The 21,391-nt window shown below is 49.1% G+C and overlaps 1 protein-coding gene across 3 annotated transcripts in view; it reads right to left on the reverse strand.

Annotated features, from left to right (window-relative positions):
• The window catches only part of Zfyve28 (zinc finger FYVE-type containing 28), a 105,193-nt gene that overhangs the window by 25,408 nt on the left and 58,394 nt on the right, over window positions 1-21,391 (reverse strand). For all 3 annotated transcript variants that reach the window (XR_004946040.1, XM_036200455.1, XM_036200457.1), the window contains exons 3-8: window positions 19,968-20,105; window positions 18,217-18,419; window positions 17,166-17,255; window positions 16,052-16,141; window positions 7,611-7,712; window positions 1,434-2,732 (exon numbers count right to left, since the gene is read on the reverse strand). Coding sequence is in view for 2 of the 3 variants with exons in the window: in XM_036200455.1 (XP_036056348.1) it covers window positions 1,434-2,732; window positions 7,611-7,712; window positions 16,052-16,141; window positions 17,166-17,255; window positions 18,217-18,419; window positions 19,968-20,105 (1,922 nt within the window). In the remaining variant the exon portion in view is untranslated. The remainder of the gene's footprint in view (window positions 1-1,433; window positions 2,733-7,610; window positions 7,713-16,051; window positions 16,142-17,165; window positions 17,256-18,216; window positions 18,420-19,967; window positions 20,106-21,391) is intronic.

Below are 21,391 nucleotides of genomic sequence, written 5' to 3' on the forward strand. Positions count from 1 at the left end.
ATCAACTGTGAAGGAGGCGACACAGCATGGCCACCCTGCACAGTGAGGGTGACACAGCTGTAGAAAGGAGTGATGTGGCTACCCTAGCTGCAGTGTAGATGACCTTTGAAAACCCTGTGCAGGAAAAGACGAGGGACACAAAGGGCCTGCACTGTATGACTTATTCTCGATGTCCAGTCTGAAGATCACAGATGCCAAAAGCAGACCAGAGGTTACCAGTGGCTAGGGAGTAGGCAGGCTAGGAGCTTCTGCCACAGTGGCTCCTACTGACCACAGAAGCTGCAGTCCAGCACCACAGCCAATAGCAGAGCAAAGAGCTATGGGATGAGTGAGAGAACCTTCGGATTTATGACAGACACAAGAGCCTGACCAGCTCTTCCCCACATGTGTCCAGCGAATGTGGTGACCACTAACTGCACAGGAAGGGATGAGGAAGGAGGCATCAGCCCACTGCCCAGAAGCTTCTGCCCCCTGGTATGAGAGTACCTTCCTTCTACACATGTGCCCTACCTTGTCCTTTGCTTTGTCCCAACCTGTACACACCCATCTGTGCTGGATTCCAGGACCTCTAGGTGGAGGAGACCCTTCCTCTCCTGCCCTCCCTCCCTTGTCCTGCAAGGTCTCCATATGGCAGGGTTCTGAAGACATCATGACAATGTATGAGCCACTCAGGCTGGGCTGGCTTCTTTGCCCCTCCTCCTCCTCCCAACATTAAAGACAAAGTAGACCATAGAGCCAACATCAGTGAGGCTTGTCAAATTCTGCTATGGACAGAACACTCAGGTGAGAGGCAAAGACGGAAGTCTCAGTTCTAAAGAACATGTCTACTCTAGAAACCCAAAGCTTCCCCTGCACCCTGACACCACAACACAACAGCAGGGAGGGATCTCCTAAGGAGGAAAGAGCCACATGGAGCAGGGAGAACACAGAGTTGAGGAAGGGCTGGGATCATGGGATACTGCCCAAGAATTTGCCCAAGGGTAGCCTCAAGAGCTCAGCATGGCTCTGTATAGTCAGGGTTTCTGTGAATCTCTTTTCAGCTGTGTGAGCCCAGCAGGTATGGTGGTGGCAAAGATCAGGAGGCTGTGTGGTTAGTTCCCACCTGTGCCCACTTACTACTGCAGTTTACCATGGGCTACTCCAGGCTTAGAATGAGCTACCAAGATGAAGAGGGTGGCCCTGTGCCAACATTACCTGAAAGATGCCCCTGGAGATCAGTGGGAGGCAGCTTAACTTAGTGTAGGATGGGTACCTCCAAGGGCAGTCCATACCTCATCCTTTCAGACATCAATCACATACCTGCCCTGGGTCCAGAACCTGTTTGATGGCCAAGAAACTCCAAGAGGAAGCATCTCGGTGCTTTGAGAACCAGCCAGGACATATCCTGAATGCGAGAAGAGAAGTCTGGTCCCTAGAACAGAATCAGCCCTTACCTGGAGCCTGACAGGTGTTGGGCTTCTCCTGTACTGTCCTCCCTGACCACAGAGGACTTCTCAGGGTCCTGATTTCTGGTCTCTGGCTCTGGCTGGCCTTTGACCTCACCCTCTCCTTGCAACCTGCTTGCTGTGTCCACCTGAGGCCCTGAGGTGTGTGCCAGGCACTTGTTGGAAGCAGGGGCTTTGGGCTCCTGCCCATTGGAGGCATCTTCTGCAGGCAGGGTGACATCGGGAGAAGGCCAGGCTTCATCTAGTCTCTCAGGCTCTTTGTCCCCAGCCTTGGCTAAGCTTACAGAAGGGTTAGAGGCACTGATGATGCTTCCTGGGACACACTTCTCCCGCAGGCGCTCCACCGCATCCTCCCTGCTGTCCCCACAGCTCCCACAGCACACACAGGAGTGGAGGAGGCAGCTGGTGGCTGCAGCGCCGAGTTTGTGTGACTTGTCCCCTGTCCCCTCTGCCCTGGGCTCCAACGGGGACATACCATGGCCTGTGGCTTCTTGGGTTGCCCCGGCAGAGTCCAAGGAGGTGGGAGACTTGGGATTGAAGATGACAGTGGCCGAAAGTTTCATGCCCCCGGTCCGGTGTGCAATCATCTCGGCTGTCTCGGCATTGTCTGCACTCACCTCCCAGCCATCCAGGGAGAGCTGTGAGTCCAGACAGCTGCAGGAAGTGGAGCCCACAAGGCTGGCCAGCTTTATCTTGTCATCCTCAATGTTGTTGTTGCTCCGGTCTTCCTCCTTTACCAGGGAAGGTGCACTGACCCCTACCTCTCCGCTCCGGCTATCTTGTATTCTCTGCGGAACATTGCCCTCCCTGCTACCTGTCAACTCAAATGTACCCCCTGGGGATTCCGACCTGGCAGAAGACTCTGTCACTTCCACGTCATCCATGAAGAATACCCTCTCCTCCTCATCACTGCTTGATTTCAGCTGGGCTCTGGCTGGAGAGGCTTCTGCTCGGGGGCTGGCCTCTGTGCCTGGCCTATGTGCTGGGGACTGGCAGGCACTGGGAGGTGAAAGCAGAGATGACATCTCGTCTCCAGCCCTGTGGACCATGCGGCTGAGCTCCTCCAACTCCTGATCATCATACTGCATTGAGCAGGCCAGTTCTGCCTCTGGGTTGCTGGCACTGGCTGAAAGTGGCTCCTCAGGGGGAAGGGATGCAGAAAAGGTAGGTGCCAGGGCACTGGGTGCCTGGGCGTCTGCCCGGATCGGGAGCTCCACATCCTGAGAAACACAGAGGCTCCGCTCCAGTGTGTGCAGCTCCTCCTCAGTCAGCGCCTGCAGCAGATCCCTACAGGGTCAAGACAGAAAGCAGGCTGAGGGTCTCAAATGTCATAGTAGCCTCTACCAACAACAGAGGCAATCCCCCAAAGTTGGCACCCACACTGAAGAGTCCAGGCAGCAAGCACTTGTACTTGGCACTCACTGGGCCTTCCTCTTCAAAAGGAAGCTCTCTTCTACATCGCAGGGGTGGAAGTGAAGTACTATAATTATATTTGTAAATTATATTTAAAAATGAGATTCTGGAACCTCTCACAGGGAATTCTAAAGCCCCAGTTAGTCAGGAATATATCTCAGTGGTGAGTATTTGTCTACCATGTATGAGACCTTAATCATAGGAATATTGTGACTGCATTAATAAAAGCTTTTCTAAAAGATTTATTTTTATTTTATGTGTATGGGTATTTTGCCTGCATGTATATCTGTGTACCATGTGTACCTGGTTCCCATGGAAGCCAGAGAGGGCATTGAATCTCCTGGAAATGGAGTTACAGATGGTTGTGAGCCACCATGTGGTTACTGGGAATCAAACCCTTCCTGTGGAAGAGCAGCCAGTGCTCTTAACTATGAAGAGCAATCTCTCCAGCACCAATAAAAATTTTAGAACAGGTGTCCTCATCCTTCCCAGTGCTGCAACCCTTTAACATAGTTCCTCATGTTGTGGTAACCCTCATTCCTAATTTCATAAATTATTTCATTGCTACCTCATAACTATAACTTTGCTACTGTTATGAATGGTAATGTAAATATTTGGTGTGCAGGATATCTCATTTAAGACCTTCAAAGTGTCACAACCCACAGGTTGAGAACCTCTGCTTTAAAGACTAAAATCAATACATGTTTGTTTACCTAGGAACTCTCACCTTTAAAAAAACAACAACAACAACAACTAAATACTATTAAGAACCAGCCATATGCCTGCCTGTCTCTGGACACCAATGGTTTTACAGGGAGAAAGCAAGCATGTCCTAGCTTTTTTAGGGTTCTCTTCCAGGTGGGTGAAACAGGTTTAAGCATTTGTATAAACAATGTGCATTCTACAGTAATAACCGCTAGAAAAGGAATACAAGCCAAGGAGAGAGCAGGAGGGCATCTGGCTGACTTTGGGATAGTTTCTTCAAGAAAGGGACACTGAAGCTGAACTTGAACATGCAGCCTGGTTTTGTGGCAGTGACTAGGCTGAGCCTAAGGCAGGGCCAACAGATGCACCCAGAAATATTTCTCCCAGGTGATCCTAAATCCTATCAAGTTGACAGTGAAGACCAAAAACATGCTTTGTAAGCAGCTGTGACCTCGGCTGGCCGCTCTGCCCTAGGCCTTCACAACATGTCCTCTCTGGTGCATATATAATGGAACCTTATTTAGCCTGATGGAATGAAGCTGAGCACCAGTTTGCATACTTATCAATCCTTACATATCCTAAGTGTGATGCCTACTCAAAACGTATACCCATTTTTCTATTTGACTGATTTTCTTTATGTGTTTTGGAGTTAAGTTCTTAATGGATTTATTCTCCAAATTCTTCAGCCCACATTTCATTTTCCTTTCTTTTCTTTTTTTTTTTTTTTTCTGAGACAGGGTTTCTCTGTGTAGCTTTGTGCCTTTCCTGGATCTCACTCTGTAGCCCAGGCTGGCCTCAAACTCACAGAGATCCAACCCCCCCCCCCCCCCCCCCCGCCACCACCTGAGTGCTAGGATTAAAGGTGTGCACCACCACTGCCCAGCTCACATTTCATTTTCTTGCAGATATCTATTGGTAAGACATTTTAAAAAAAATTTTTTTTTAAGATTTATTTATTTATTATGTATACAGCATTATGACTGCAGGCCAGAAGAGGGCACCAGATCTCATTACAGATGGTTGTGAGCCACCATGTGGTTGCTGGGAATTGAACTCATGACCTCTGGAAGAGCAGCCAGTGCTCTTCACCTCTGAGCCATCTCTCCAGCCTGACATTTTTTTAATGTATCATATTTTTAGTGGTGCTGAGAACTGAACCCAGGGCCTCACACAAGCTAGGTAAGTGCCCAACCCTGCCCTGGATCACCAACCACACATTTTTTACAGTTAGCCCTTCTGTGTCCTATTTAGGAAATAGCTGCCTGCTCCACGGTTACAATGATGATCTTGACTGTTTTCCTCCAAAAGCTCAATAGTTTCTCTTTTCATATTTATACCTCTACTCTATCTGGAATTGATTTGGTATGTGATTACAGTAGCCATAGACAGGCATAAATGAAACTTTTTTTTCTCATATGGATACCTATTAGCTCAGCCCATTTACTAGAAAAAAAGTCCCACTGTTCTACAATGCCTCATGGCCATAAGTTGGGGAACTGTATATTGATCCATATCATCTATTCTGTATATATTTTATTTGTGGGAGGCTTATAAGTAATGGATTAAGTTCTCTTAATACATATTGCATTTAAAAATTTTGTTTCTTCTGTCAGCTTAACGACTTTGCAAAATTTGTTACTTTAATTCACATTGTCAGATTCATAGAATTGTTCATAGTACCTGTAAAGTCCGTAGTGATGTCTCTTGTCCTTTTTTTTTTCTTTTGCTTTCATTCTTTTATTTTTGCATTGGTTGGACTTTAACTCAAACACTGGAGTCACAGGCATGTGCCACCATGCCCAGTTTTTTGTTTGTTTGTTGTTTGTTTTGGTGTGCAGAGGGGTCTATCTTATGATACTTTTAAAGTAATATGTTATTTCCACTCTCACTGTTCTTAATGTTTTTCTTTGTTGGCAATTTTGCTACAGACATGCACAGGAATGTTTTGTGCTCATCTTGCTTGTGATTTGAGCCTCCCAAATATATGGTATATGTCTCATCAGCTTTGGAAAATTCTAGGCCACTTTCTTTGGGTTTTATTTCTACTCATTCTCTCTTCTCCCCTTCTGGGATTCCAACGGCATGTGTTAGGCTTTTGAGCGTGTGGCACATGTCCTTCCTACTGATGGTTCTGTCCGCTTGCTTCTTCACTCCTTCTTGTCTCTGAGCTTCTGTTTGTGCTTCCTCTGGTGACCTATCCTCGGCTTCATTACTTCTGTGTTCTGCTGGGTCCAATCTGCTATCAGACCTACCCATCACTTTTCAGACAGTGAACATTTTACCTCTTGAACATCATTTTGTTTTTGTTTCTCGAGACAGGGTTTCTTTGTGTAACTTTGCACCTTTTTCCTGGAACTCACTTGGAAGCTCAGACTGGCCTCGAACTCACAGAGATCCGCCTGGCTCTGCCTCCCGAGTGCTGGGATTACGCCCGGCTATGAACATCATTTCTAATAGATCCTAGATCTGTAAGTTTTCCTTCCTCTTCTCCAATCCTCTCTTTATTGTATATTCTGCAGTACAGTAATTCATAGTCTTGTATGTTAAGTCTAGCTTATGAGTCACATGCTCTCTCTTGACCATTGATCACATTTTCTTGCCTCCACACTTTTTCAACAGGTTTGAACTGCATGATGGACATCAGACCTAAAACATTCCAACAGTGGCGAGAAATACTGTCTTGTGCTCCCTGTCTTTGGCGAGGGATGTTGAATTAGGGTCCATTATCACACTGGCTCAGACATCCAACAGGTTTACCACTACTCTGAGGCTGGTGGGCCTTCATCTTCCCATACTCCAAAGTCTTCAGAGACTGAGCTCTGCCCCTCTGAGTTCCAGCTCGGCCTCCAACCTTCCAACCCCTCATCCCATGAACCTTCAACATTTGGCAAAATCTCTAGGGCAGACTGGCAGTGAGCTTGTGACATACATCTGTCTCCCAAGAGTGCAGAACTGCAGGGAACCTCCCTTTGTTCCTGAGGAGCTTTGTGTCCAGAGTCTTTCTACACCTGAACCAGCAGCTATGCTGTCTGGCTGCAACAGTGCTGATGATTTGCTGGGATTGTCAAATACCTCCCGGGAAGAAGGGCCAGGTATCTCTGGGCCTAGCTCTCTCCTGAGCCCACAGAACTTCTCATTTCCCCAGCACCTGCCCCGTTCTTCCTGTGAGGACCCCCTCTGCCAAGGCCTGGTGTGCTTTTCTTCCTGACCCCAGCACTGTCTACGATCTTCTCTCATTTGCTGCTGTCCCTTGTCTTGGAACCCAGAAGGGCAGGTCCTCAGCCTCAGTCTAGGGTTTGCAGTCCACTCAGAGAGAGAGGAAAACAGCCACGAGCCATCTACAGGATACACTGAACTGTGAAGTAGACTGAGCACCCTGCTCCCAGTCTGCTGACTCCCTGAGGTCCCACAGGGGTCTCTTCTTGGGGGCATCTGTTCTGTCATCGTTCTATGTTCTGTACACCCTCAAAGAAGCTCTGGCCTTGCTGGCTGTGCCTGAGGCTACCCTGTGCTGAGCAGGTTCTAAAGAGGCTCTGGACATTCTGCCAGACCCATGGATGACACTACCAAAGACCGATAGAGAGCCAAAGGAGGCACTTAGAAGATAGGTGGCCATGGCCTCCAAATTGTTTCCAGCCCATCATGAGGCCCTCCCTAGGGTCTGAAAAACCCATCCCAACAAGCCACTGGACAGAATGCTCATTCCAACAAGAGAAAGGTATGACACAGCAGAAGGGATCCAACACGTCAGCAGGAGCCTAACAAGACTGATGATGTATGAGCTTCCTGGAGGGCACTTCAGGGCTTTTGGGAACTGAGAGCAAACACTGAGCTCTGTGATACACCTAAGGTTGGGCAGTGTGAAGTTCACAGTTCCTTAAAGCTCGGCACACAAAAGTGCCAGCCACTCTGAGGCCCAGGCAGAGAAGATAAAGGCTGGCTTGGGTCACTGTGGACACAGGTATTACACAGGAGGATGTGTGGCCAGCTCTCGTGACTCAGAGGGGGCTGAGTACTTGACTTCAACAACCTTCTCCCAGCCCTCACCTTATTTTCCTCAGCAACGTGTGGAAGGGCCGGAACAGCTCAGACATGTCCTCCACCTTCCGGTCCAAGTTCAGGGGTCCATCTGCATAGACCACAAGGCCACTGCATTCAAGACACACAAGTCAGTGTGGTTAGGCTCTGTGGGCCTCTGAGTGAGCCCTATAATTTCAGCTTCAACATCTGTAAGAAGACTGACAGCCAGCTGGGACTCGGGGCAATCCCACTTAGCAAAACTTAGTGATAGTTTCTCTCTTCACCTCTGTGGGAGCCCGCTTTCGGGTTCCTTGTGGCTTTACCCAGCAGGTCCCCATAGAGGATGATTAGGGCCACGGGCCTGAGTGCAGGAGTCTGAAATGGTCTGCACTTGGCTATGCTGGGGGAGGAGGTCTTTTGCTCCACCCCCTTGGCGTCTCTATAAATATCCTGGGGCAGAGACAGGGCCCATTGGAAAAGGTTCCAGGCCCTCTCAAGGCTGTCCTTTCTTTTCTTTTTTTTTTTTTTTTGGGGGGGGGGTGGGTTTCGAGACAGGGTTTCTCTGTGTAGCTTTCCTGGAACTCACTTGGTAGCCCAGGCTAGCTTCGAACTCACAGAGATCCGCCTGGGATTAAAGGCATGCGCCACCACTGCCTGGCTTATCCTTTATTTTCTATCTGTTTATCTCCGCACTATAAATCCTTCTATATAATATTTCCTGCTGCTCACACTCAAGGAAACTCTGGGGAACTGTGGGGTTGGTGGGTAAACGCCCCACACACCTCCTATAAATAGAGTTTCAATAAGTCAAGGAAAAGGTAATGGCAATTACTATCCAGACTTTACCATCAAGTTTATTAGCTTGGTTCACAGCAGGGATCTAACAACCCTGGAATATATTTGCTTACCTTAATGCTACAGAGAAATGAGGTCAAGATTGGTTACCGACATCTACCTCATTGAAAGTGAAAAACTAGATCTATAGAGGCTCCCAGAAATCAGGCCTGAAACGGTCACTTTAAAAGCCAAGAGACAAATTCCCATGTGGGTCTCCTGTCACCTTTCAGGGAAGGAAACAGCTTCCTGTCTACTCCAGGCAAGACCGACTCTTCCCCAGATGCCCCCACCCAAGGCGGGGGCTTTCTTCACTGTTCCCTCCCAGCACCTAGCACCCAGCACCCAGCTCAACACCTGCTGAAGGCCAGCTTCACTCTGGTGCACCTCCAGGCAGCTCCGACCCTATCATCTCATCTCCTTGACAGCTACCTCCACTTGCCCACCCTCTGGAAATCGCAGGGCTTACTGTCGAGCTCTGAGGTCACCTCCACCAGCCAACTCATCGCCTTCAGAGCACTATGCCTGGACCCTTCTCCAGTACCTCCTCTGGTGTCCCTGGGGCCCAGATGCTCCCGTTGGGCACGTCTCAGGAGCCCACAGACCATTTACCTGTGCCTTTGCTCCCTCATTTGAGTACAGATTAGGGCTATGTGGGCTTTCTGCTTATTTCTACAGCTGTGACATGGTCTCCTTGCCAGCAGAGCCCCAGTTCCCACTGCCCCACACAGAATCCCTGTCAGTTTGTAACAGTCTTCTTTAAGATACCCAGTGTGGTAAGAAAAAGTGACAAACAGAATCGAAGGGACTATTTTCCCCTTAGAAGGATGGATTCTGTGTGCAAAACAAGAATCAAAAGTCACAGGAGAAACTGTGCTGCCTCTGGACTCGGCGGTCCTGCTGAGTAGTGAGCTCACACCAAGCAGAAGCAGGTTGGTCTGTGATGGTGGCTGTATCCTGGACAAATAAGGCAAAAATCGAGAAAGGGGGAGGCATGGATGCTGTGGATAGCGCTCTGTGTAAATAAAGTTCTGATTGGCCAGTGGCCAGGCAGGAAGTATAGGCGGGACAAGAGAGAAGAGGATTCTGGGAAGTAGAAGACTGGGGAGAGACACCGCCAGCCACTGCCATGACAAGCAACATGTAAAGGTACTGGTAAGCCACAACAAGCCATGTGGCAAAGTATAGACTAACAGAAATGGGTTAATTTAAGATGGAAAAGGTAGATAACAAGTAGCCTGCCACGGCCATACAGTTTGTAAACAATATAAGTTTCTGTGTGCTTTCTTGGTTGGGTCTGAGCAACTGTGGGACTGGCGGGTAATAGAGATTTGTCCTGACTGGGCCAAGCGGAAAACTCTAACTACACATGGAGGCTCTGTGTGTGTGTGTGTGTGTGTGTGTGTGTGTGTGTGTGTGAGAGAGAGAGAGAGAGAGAGAGAGAGAGAGATTGGGAGTAAATTCAAACTGCAAGTGGAGGTGGCAAGTGAGCTGGAGACCCGGGGAAGGGTGGTCACTATAGTCACAGACAGAGTTCCCTCTTTCTTAGGGGACCTTAGCCTGTTTATTCCCTGGATTTCAACTGATCATATAAGGCCCTCTGCACTAACTATAGAGGGCAATCTGCCGAACTCAAAGCTCTATTCATTTAAATGTTAACTTTTTAAAAATAATTTGACTACTTAAAAAAAATTTTAAGCCCTTTTATCTCCTTTTTAATTTATTTTTATTTTATGTGCATTGGTGTTTTGCTATGGGTGTCGGGTCCCCTGGAACTGGAGTTATAGACAGTTGTGAGCTGCCATGTGGGTGCTGGAATTGAACCCAGGTTCTCTGGAAGAGCAGTCAGTGTTCTTAACCATTGAGCCATCTCTCCAGCCCCATTAACTCATTTTTAAGATGCAGTCACAACATCCAGACTGAGGTGCGGCCAAATATGTGGGTACAGAGGTTATGCTGACACAAAACTAGCAATAATGGTGTATGATGTGGCAGCCACGTACTAGCAGCATTCACTGAAGAGAGAATCCCTTCCTCCTTGAATGCTCCTGGCATCCTTGTCTGGGATCATCTGGCCACAAATGGAAGGGTTTCTGATCTCTTAATTCCATTTCACTGCCCTCCACGTCTTTCTAAGTGGCCAGGGCCACCATTTTTATTTGTAGTAAGTTTTGAAACAGACTGTATGAATCCTTTTTATTCTTTGTTTCTTCTTTGAAATTATTTTTCGTCTGTAGGCCCATGGAGACTCCATAAGAATTTACAAAATAGTAGCCGGGAGGTGGTGGTACACGCCTTTAATCCCAGTACTTGAGAGGCAGAGGAAGACAAATCTCTGAGAGCTCAAGGCCAACCTAGTCTACAAAGTGAGTTCCAGGACAGCCAGAACTGTTACATAGAGAAACCCTGTCTCGAAAAACAAAACAAAACAAAAAAAGAATTTACAGAATAGCTTTTCCATCTCAGCCATAAAAGGGCAGAGGTGAGTTACAGGGATTGCACTGAAGCTATAGGTCGCTCTGGAGAGCACTGACTTCCCACCAACCCATGAACATGGGCTACGGGTTGTCTTTCTATCTTAGACTTTCTCTATTTTTGTTTCTTCACCATGTTCTGCAGTCCTCAGTTGCCATGTGTTTGACTTCCTTGGCTAAATCTATTCCTAGGTGTTTTATTCTTTTGAATGCTGTTTTTTGTTTTGTTTTTTTATTTTTTGAGCTGAGGATCGAACCCAGGGCCTTGTGCATGCTAGGCAAATGCTCTACCACTGAGCTAAATCCCCAACCCTTAAATGCTGTTTTTTTAAATCTTGTACTTAAGGCTGAAGGTACCGCTCAGTGATATAGCACTTGCTTGGCATGCACAATGCCAGAGTTTGATCCCTAGCACTGGGAAAACAAAACAAAACAAAACAAAACAAAAAAAACACTTCATGTTTCAAATAACATTTAATCACATTCAATAGAATATTAACCCTAAAAAGAAAAGAAATTCTAACACATTTCAATGTGCTAAGTGAAATTCCATGTGGTTCCACTTACAGAAAAGTTCCTGGTATTGTCAGATGCCCAGGGAAAGAAGAGCAGTGGGTGCTGGGAGGTGCTGGGAGGTGGTGGTTTTTTGGATGGAGATGGATACTGTTGGACAACACCAAAGTGTTCCCTCAGGAAGGGTTAAAACGGGGCCAGAGAAATGGCTCAGCAGGTAAAGTCACTTGCTGTCAAGCCTGACAACCTGAGCTTAATCTGCAGGATTCACATTGTGGAAGAAGAACTGAATTCCTCAGGCCGTCTACTGACCTATACACACACGCACACACACAAAAGTGTTAAGAATTTTTACAGAGGGCTGGGGCTGTAACTCAGTTGACAGACACTTGTCTGGCCCTGGATCAAACACCAATAGTGCAAGCCTGTGATCCCATCATGGGAAGGTGGTGACAGGAAGACCAGAAGTTCTAGGTCATGCCTGAATACACAGCAAGGGTCAGCCTGAGATGCACGAGACCCTATTTAAAAAAAAAAAAAAAAAAAGCCTGGTGGTGGTAGCACACACCTTTAATCCCAGCATTCAGGAGGCAGAGACAGGTGGATCTCTGTGCATTAAAGGCCAGCCTGGGCTACAGAGTAAGTTCCAGGACAGCCAGGGCTACACTCAGAGAAATCCTGTCATAAAAATAATAATCATAATCTTGTAGTGACAGCATTTGGTGATGATCTTGTATTTAACATAGTGAGGATGCTTCCCTGACATTAGTGTTTCTAATATTTTGGTGACAGAGTATCATTTTTAATCAGTGTCTTAGTTTTGGATATTCAGCCCCTCAAATGTTTTGATTGCAAGCAGTACTCTGTGGACAATCTGTATACATATGTATCTGAGCCTTATCAGATCAAAGTGCCAAAATTCTACCGAAGGCCACTGCGCCTCCACCCTCCAGGAAGTAAGGGACTTCAGTAAGTGCAGGAGGGAGGCCTGTCTTCCTGTGGAGATACACAACCACAACACAAATCCTATTTATAGAACTGTAGGACCAGAAATCCCACAGAAACAGAAAATAGATGAGAGAGAATGCATGCACACCATTTGAGCATATGTGTGAATGTAGGTGGTGTAAGTGGTCACAAAGGGTAAGGGGTGTGAGGTGTCTGGGTGATACAAGTATTCTGAAATTAGTGGTAACCAGTACACAAGTCTAGCTGTGGTGAAACTGTGATCTGAACATTTGTGGATGGGTCAGACAGTAGGAAGTTGTACTTGCAGAATGTTAAAAAACCAAATAGAGTAAGCATACACATTATGTGAACCTGGAGGTAAGGAACACAGAAGGCAGACCTGGGCAGAGGGTAGATGCATAGCAAGGAGTCACTGAGGCAGAGGCCAGGCTGGGGCATCCCATGGGTGTGGGAAGGCCCATTATCCAGGAGGTGGAGCCCTGGCAGGGTAGGAACCAGTGCAGTGTCCTTCTTGTTTGAAAACGTCCAGGACCACTGGTGCCCCAGGTGAGGAGGTGTCACTACTCTGACAAGGGGGTGGGACTAAAGAGTGGGTGGGGCCAAGAGCCAGATGGCACTGTGGGGGGTGGGGAGATAGGTGGGGGTGGGGAGGTGCTGAGTTGCTGTGGTGTGGATAGACCTTGTGGGAAGAAATGGCTGATGCAGAGTTCACCCAGGTGAAGTAGGGCATGGACCAGTTAGATCCTGGGCTGGTAGGCAATAGTGACCCTGTGACACAGGCCCATGTTGGCCAACCAGATGGGCCAGCTGCAAAGTGAACACTGAATCCATAGGTTTTGGTTTCTTTATTCTTTTAAGGAACTGTTTTAAGATAAATACATTAAAATTACATTTGAATGTAAAGGAAAAGTGCTCTCCAGACCCTGTCTCTCCAGCACAGGCATTCCAGGACCCCTGGGATGAGTGTAGGGCCACGTACGCAGTGGTCACTCAACATGCGCTCCCATGTGAACACAGGGAGGAGTGTCCTAGGGCCTCCTCCTGGAAAGCTAACAAACCCGAGAAGCAAGACAACACTAGGTTGTTGGGTGAGAACCTGATGAGCATCAGAAAGGGTGCTGTGGAGTAAAGCTCACACAGTGGGGCTCAGCAGGGTGGAGTTTATCACAGGTGTTGCACCTCATGATCCCTCAGATCCACACCTGGCTCTGAGGCTAGAGGCTTGCTTCTGAGAGCCCCGTCAGTAGGCTATGCAGTGCTCCCTGTCAGGAGCCAGACCTCCGTGATCTGAGCTCCATGTTCCTGAATCTGCTCTCCTTTCCCACAGACCCTGTGTCTTCTCCACCTTGTGGAGATCCCTTCAATCTTCTCAGCTCTTTTCTAGCTCTCTATCTACCCTGAGTAGAAGGACTTCATGTCTACCTCTAGAAGGAGCTACCCAGAACAAAATCTGCAGCCACAGTGGCCTCACTCTACTCCAGGACTAGGGATCTGGGTGGGCTACTGATCCAGCTGCCAGCAGTGTGGACAGTGATGTCAGCACACAGGGCACCAATGATACAGGTCAGAGAGAAGCAGCCGCTGTTCATCAGCCACGGATGTCCGGGCACAGACTGAACTACTGTTAAAAAGTGGAACAAACATGGAAAATGACTCCAGAATGATTCTGAGTATGGTGGGGTATGCCTGTGATCCAGTACTAATGGGGTAGAGGTTAGAGGATCAGAAGTTCTGGGTCATCATTCACTACATAATGAGTTCAAGGATAGCCAGGGCTATATGAAACTGTCTTAGCTCCTCCCTCCAGTCAACAAACAACAAGAAAGAAAACAGATTCCAGAGTTAAATCTGGAAGCAGTGAGGGCAGGGGCTGTCTGACACTTGTGTTTATTTTAAAACTAGTCTGCTGCCTAAGATAGACTTCAGAATAAGTTTTCCCCCAACCCCACCTGCACTCAGTCAGGGGAGCAGTTGCAGAGCAGGGAGGATATGCATAGCCCCAAATGGCAGCTGGTTCTGCAGAGCCTCCCAGGGAAGCCAGCCCTTGGATGCCATCAGTGTATTCTCCTGGGTTGTGGGTAAGTGCTGGGTACTGTACTTCACAGCAGCTACAAGGAAGGGTCTGCTAAAAAGAGGGACACATGCCTTTGATCCCAGCACTCGGGAGGCAGAGCCAGGAGGATCTCTGTGAGTTCGAGGGGCAGGGTTTTCTGTGTTACAGTATCCATTCTCAGAGATGTGTGCCCATTGAGATAAGGGTCAGTCATTAATACACACACATATGAACACCTGATTTTTGACAAAGAAGCCAAAACTATACAATGGGAAAAAGAAAGTATCTTCAACAAATGGACCATTTCCTCTTAATGAACCACAGAGACACCTGTGAGCCAGAACAGGTCCTCCTAGGAAGGGCCACTTCAGCCCACTTTATGTGGGCTACCAGGGATTTCCAGTCCCCCAGCTCAACATCCTCAGGAGGCATGACACTCCCAGAGTCTGCTGATGAAGAGCATTTTAACGGGGACATCCCTGCAGTGTGATGTGACCCTTTGGGTATGCTGAAGAGGAGGAAGAGAACTCTCTAAAGAAAGGGGGAGCATATGCAGAAGGGGGCCAGAGATGCTGGGCTATTAGAGGGTTCTGGAAACACCAGACAGTGCTCAACATTAGCTTGAAGACATCTACGACACACAAGCCAGAAGCCTGGCAAGGAGTGTCTGGTTTGGCACCAGCCCCCTGCTTTGCTGCTCCTGACACCTGCCACAGCACTTGCCTGTGCAATGGCCCAGAGCACTGGCTGTCCTGAAGCACCATTCCGCCGCTGTGCTCCCACTTCCGTGGGAAAGCATCCTCAGGTTCCTCTAGGTTCCTTGAGGTCCCGCTGTGAAACCAACCTCTCCATGGCCTAGACCAGGATCCATCCTGGCCTCTGGGCCTTCTTCTTCTCCCTACAGGACCCCCACGCCCCTCTCAGTCCAGCTATCCTCTTGCAGGCCATCTCCCAGACTGCAAACCCGGCCAGCCTTTACCAAGCTCCCAAATCCCATGGACACTCACCCAGCAGAAAGATGGAGCACAGGGGTAGAACAAGCTCCAATAGCTGTGGCCTCAGACACTCAGACTATCCAGCAAGTGATTGAGTGTATCATCTTTGAGATATGAAAGGCCCCAAATCCTGTATGCTATCTTGACACCTTGAACCCCACAAGGCTGACCTGTGAGTTCCTTGTTCTCCCCAGATCTGTTCTACCATTCTAGTAGGAAAGGGTCTCTATCAGGGCTCCTATTTAGCCAGCCAGGCCACAGCTCACCTGAACCTAATGGGCTCCATGTCCCTGCAGGCCAGAAACGGCTCACTTAAACCAACCTTATTCTCCTTTGGAACTGGGGCCTCTCATCTTCCTGTCACCTCAGAGCCTGCCGCCCACAGCCCTGCATGGTTACTCTGTACCAAAGAGCCCCTGCATGGTGTATGGGTCCACCTCACCTCTCACAGTCTATAACAGGGGCTCCCACCGCCCCCAACAGGGGAAGCGGGAAGTTCTCTGAACACTTGGATCCTCATCTGCTGAAGGAGAACAGGAGACCGGACTGGGGACGGCTAGAGGTTGACCAGAGCAGAGTCTGCAGGGTGTGAGGACCATTACCAGGACCCCGGAAGCAGAGGGCACTCACCACACGATGGCCAGCCGAGGAATGGTGAACATGAGGGCAGGTTCGTAGTCATCAATCATGTCCTGGGTCAGATACCCGAAATCCAAGGCTCTGGCAGAGGGAGACGGGAGGGAGGGGGCATCTGTAGGTAGACTCCAAGTGTAGGGAGCAGAGCACCCAACCTTCTCTAGTATTCACAGGGGACAAGCTGTGAGGAGGGTGACCTGTATCACATCAGTCATACATGGAAGACAAGGCCATGCTTTGCTTGGAAAGCCCCAGGAGAGTGGCCAAAGTTTAGCTTTTTTCGTGCCTGTCCCACCTCTGTCCCCGAAAAGAATGGAAGGGCAGGCAATGGGTGACATGTGTGAAGATACCTGTCAGTGTGTCACTGTCTGTCATTACCAGTGCTTTGCCCAAGTGCGAAGCCAAGACAATTCGAGGGCCAAGCGCAAACATGGGGCAAAAATATTCCCCAATCTGGCACTCCTAGGGAATTGAGGTCAGTTCCCTCCCCCACTGTAAGCAGGTGGCTTTCCCAACTTAACACCCCATAAACAGGTGCTGCACCATCAGAACTTCAAAGCAAAATGTATTTTCTGTCACTCTGTTTTCTGGCAATTCGAGACACTTCTGAAACAAGCATAAACGGCGAATGATCTGCCTTTTAAAAATAACAACTCGTGGTGTGATTTAGTCAGTTTCAAAACTAGCACCCCTGTCAACACTCTGTGGTGAATCTTGGCCCCAGACTCGATTTGGAGAATCTAACTTTGAATTGCCAAACAAGGCCTGAAGGAAGCAGCAATGATCTACAGGTGGTGACCGGGGCTGAGCCCTCAGGGGCCCACAGAGACTCTGAGGTGAGCAGCAGAGGTGGGGGTGCAGGGGGGTGAGGGAACTAGGGTTTGTGGCGGTGGGGGAGGGGGGACATGTCTAGACAGCGGCTGCCTATTAAGGGAGAGATTTCTGCTGTCTATCTGTTACAAGACTCCACTAATGGCACCTGCCCTTTCGGCCCAGAGCAGAGGGGACCTGGGGTGCCAGTGAGCAAGGGCTCTGCCTTCTGTGTAACAGAAGCATGATGGGTAAGGGTGTCCCCAACGAGATGCGACCCTGAACAGCCGGCCCTCACCTCTCCACTGTCTCGCAGAAGAGCACAATGACCTCCTGCTGCACATAGTACTCTCTGGGGGACTTCACAGGCACCATGGCTGAGACATAGCTGCAACACAGAGGCTGTCAGACCTGTGTTCCCCAGCTTCCCAGGCCTCCCCAAACAAGAACGTTAAATCAAAACCACAGCCCTCGGTGACCCTACCCCATGCTGTTGGTTTCGTAAGATACATGGCTCCCAGCTTTACAGGGATAATTTAAGTCAGAGCTCCTGCTAACCCAGGCTTTATGTGACACTTCTTCAGACCCCCAGTCCTGTTCCAGCTCAGCCTTGACTGCCATGAAACCACCCCATCCACTTAAGTGTCTGTTCCCACCTTGGCCCTAGCTGTGAGGAAGCAATACATTAGTATATATGAATCCATGAATGGGGAGCAGGCATCTGGGACCCCTCCTCCCCCCACAGAATGCAAAGTCAGGCCCTATGTATCTCAGCTGCCCAGGAGTGGTCCCAGATGTACACAGGACCCAAAGGATATTTGCTGAGCAGCTGGGGGATATTTATCTACCTGATCCTAGGTAAGAACATTTTCTTGCCTCCTAAACTACCAACTTTATTTTTTTTTTTCTTGCTACAAGACACAAGAAAACAATACTCAATTGTCTGCACTCTGACTTCCAAGAGAATACCTCCTTCTAGAGGCCAGTCATGGTATCCTATCATCAATCTTTATTAACAGAGGCCACTGAAGGCACAGATTTCCCGTCTGCAAGCATCACAAAGTTGGTGCACAGAGCAGAGTAGGCCTCTTCCTTAGACCTCTCCTCAGACCTGTCCCCCAGGGGTTGTGAGTGCCAGAGCCCTGCTGGAGTGCATGACCTGCTCTCCCTCTTCCCTCAAAGGCTCCTTCACCCCCACCCACAAAGCTCCCCAGGGGCTAGCCACCCAACTCCTCCCTCATCATTGTCTATATGGAAACATCAAGATGTGCCCCCAAAGAGCTGGCACCCCAAATTCATGAGCAAAAGCCCAAATGTCTAAAGCACATCCATAGGGCCCTCAAGGTCACCTGAGCTCAAACTCAGCAAACAGAACATCAAAATGCCTCAGTGCCTCCCGCATCTTCTCCGTGTAGGTGTTGAGGTCTCGTAGTGCCTGGTCACGGAGAGTGCCCCGCACATCCTCCAGGCTGCGAGTCAGCTCCTTGGCTAGTGGCCGCATAGCCATGCTCTCGAGCTCACGATTCATGATGATGGAGCCAGCTGCCAGGCACTGTGGGCAGGAGAATATGCTTAAGAGTGGCCTATAGCTCTTAGAAGTTGCATGTCCTCAGGGAACCTGACCCTGTGCACCTCAAGGCCTCAGTGCCCAGTGTAAGGCTCAATGCAGGGGAAACCAATGATGTGACTCTTATTGCCTCCTGGTCCAGGGTGACCGTTGGGAGCCAAGAGCATCTAGAGGCCACACTCAGGGTTGTAGCCTGGAACAAGACAGTAGTAAGGGTCCAGTCACCCGGCAGGCCATGAACTTTATGGGAAGTCATAGATGCCTATTGCACACATACATCTAATACTAAAAGGAACATGATCTCCTCTGATATCCATAATCATCCGCTAAAAAAGCACTCCACTCCTGGTTGGTGAAGAGGCCTCCATGCACCCTCAACCCCACCCCCCATATCTGTGAGAGACCCAGGCTGTGCTCAGAAACATAGGAAGTTTGCCTACTACTCTCAAGGGACCAAAAAGTACACACCGCCCCCAGTGGGCTTCTTCTGGTATAGATGCTCAGTCTACTAGCTGGCTTTCACCAGTTGAGGGTAGAGTCAAGCCACCAGCCAATCCATCAGCATTCATCAGGACAAGAAGCAATCTCCTGTCAGCTGAGGCAGCGACCACTGATTTCCCAGGTCTATCCTGAAGGGGAGCATTGAACTTCAGGCTTCAGGCCTCAACAGCACTCCCAGGACACACACATCAGCCAAACCAATGGAGCTAGACCTGTCCCCATCCACCTCCTCACAGGTGCCCTGGGCCACACTATACAGAGTGAATCCCAAAGCTAGGAGGAGACAACCTGCTGTGGCCACCAAACCAACAGGAACCTCAGGGAGGACCCAGCCAGATGGTTCAGAAGAGAGGCATGGAGCAGTATGGGTGGATGCAAAGATGAGAGAAGATGGACACGAGGCAGGTAAGATCCGGAGTTCCACAGGGAGGGGTGTTAGGGACAGCACAGAGGGATGACAGATGACAGGCTGCGGTCATCGCCCTGGATTCCCAGTGTTTTGAGAACATGGACAAGGGAGATAAGCTTGGGTTTAACTTTTTTGAGAGGTACAGGAAGTCCCCAGACAGGGGGAACAGTGGTCCTACTACCCCACTGAGGAAGGCACCTTTCTCACGTCTCACTGGAAGATAAGCTATAGGGAGATGTGGAGTGAGTTTCTCTGAAGAGTGGCCCCCCTTACACTGCCATTGTGGTAGGCGGGTGAGAACTATGTTCACACTGGTATCTGAGGTGCAGTGACAGGATCCTGGATGCCCGGGGAATCTAAGAAACCCCTAACAATCAATCACACGAGAACCCTCATCTGCACCAGCAGTGTTGGGGAGTACAGGGTCATGGCTCTCCCTGATGTTCCAAGGGGCTGGTGGCCAAGGAAGTTCAGACCACACCTTCTGGAAATAAAGGGCAGATAGAACCCCTGGAGGACACGGGGCATCTGTGTCTGCAGGTGTCTGTGGGCAGATTCACAGGGACATGGCTGGAAAAGGGTGTTCAATGTTAGGACCAGGAATCCCAGCAGCTGCCCACTACCTCAGCCCCGAACCACAACTGGCCAGCCAAGTTGTCATGCCGGATCTCCTCGGGAAACTTGACGCAGAAATCCCGAGGGGCACGGTCCTGAGGGATGCACTCCTCCATGATCTGATTAATGATGTTTAACACATTGTCCTGAAACAGAAAGAAAGACTGCTCACCGGAACTACAGAAGTGATTGGCAGCACATCCTGCCTCACCACAGAAGGCTCAGGGGGAAATGCCTACAACCATTCCCTCCTGGGACAATATCAGTGTGTTCCCTAGTGGCCTGTTGCTGGAACACAGTCCTGTGACTTGGCTGAGAAGTAGATTTCATATCACTCTTTGTAACAACTGAACCGTCTTCATAGAAAGAAGACAACAATTTCCCTCCTGCCTGCCCCCTGCCTGCCTCTGCACGTCACGGCTCCCCCAGGTGCCTCTGCACACTCATACACGTTCTCTTGGACACTAGGTCAGTGGAGTTCTATGGAAACTTGACTTGGGCTGGGGAGACTGCTCAGCAGATACATTGCTCGCTGTGCAAATATGAGGCCCTGAGTTTGGATCCCCAGCACCTACTCTTAAGAAAAGGATACAATAGCACATCTGTGACCTCAGCACTGGGGGAGGGGTGGAGACAGGAAGCCCCTGCAGACTTGCTGGCTCCAGTTTCAGTGAGAGATCTTACCTCAAAAAATAAGGTGGAGAGCAACTGGGTACTGCTGGCCTTCAGACCTGCCCACATAGGTAGCACATGCACACACAGGCACACGCACACATATACAAACATGACTTTCACCATCCGTTTCTGCATCATTATGATTCATATTACAAGCCAAGGCTATCCTTGGTGTGTCTACTGACTTCCAGGCAGTGACATTGATGAGGACCACTATGTGAAATCAGCCCTTTCACTATGTGAAAATCTCCCCAGAGTCGGGATGTCAGTTTCTACAACAGAGTTAACAACCCATGTATGAGTAAAAGGGTCCCTTAACCCCAGTGATGACCAGCTGGAGACCCTTGTCCTGTCTGAACCTCAGCTTTCTCACAGGATCAGGGGCACAAAATCTTAGGACCAGATAAGGAGAGGCTGTTGGGTCAGCTCTTTCAGACCCTGCTCCTTCACCAAGCAGTAACCCTCCTACCTGCTCTGGGGCCAGAGAAAGACAGCACAGTAACTGTCCATCAATACAAAAGCAGTTCCAACTCCACCCCATGGCCGTGCAACCTATGGCATGGCACCTGGCTTTTCTGACCCTCAGCAACAAAATGGAGACCTCGGTTCCATGGCAGCTTGGAGTCTGCATATGTTACAGTTGGTAAAACTTTTTAACTTGGGACCTTCCATAGACAGCTACTTCTTTGTTTTGTTTGACACAATGTTTCATTTTGTAGTCAGGAACTTGCAGAAATCTTCCTATCTCTGCCTCCCA

This window comes from Onychomys torridus, chromosome 10, assembly GCF_903995425.1.
Source record: "Onychomys torridus chromosome 10, mOncTor1.1, whole genome shotgun sequence".
Classification (NCBI taxonomy): Eukaryota; Metazoa; Chordata; class Mammalia; order Rodentia; family Cricetidae; genus Onychomys; species Onychomys torridus.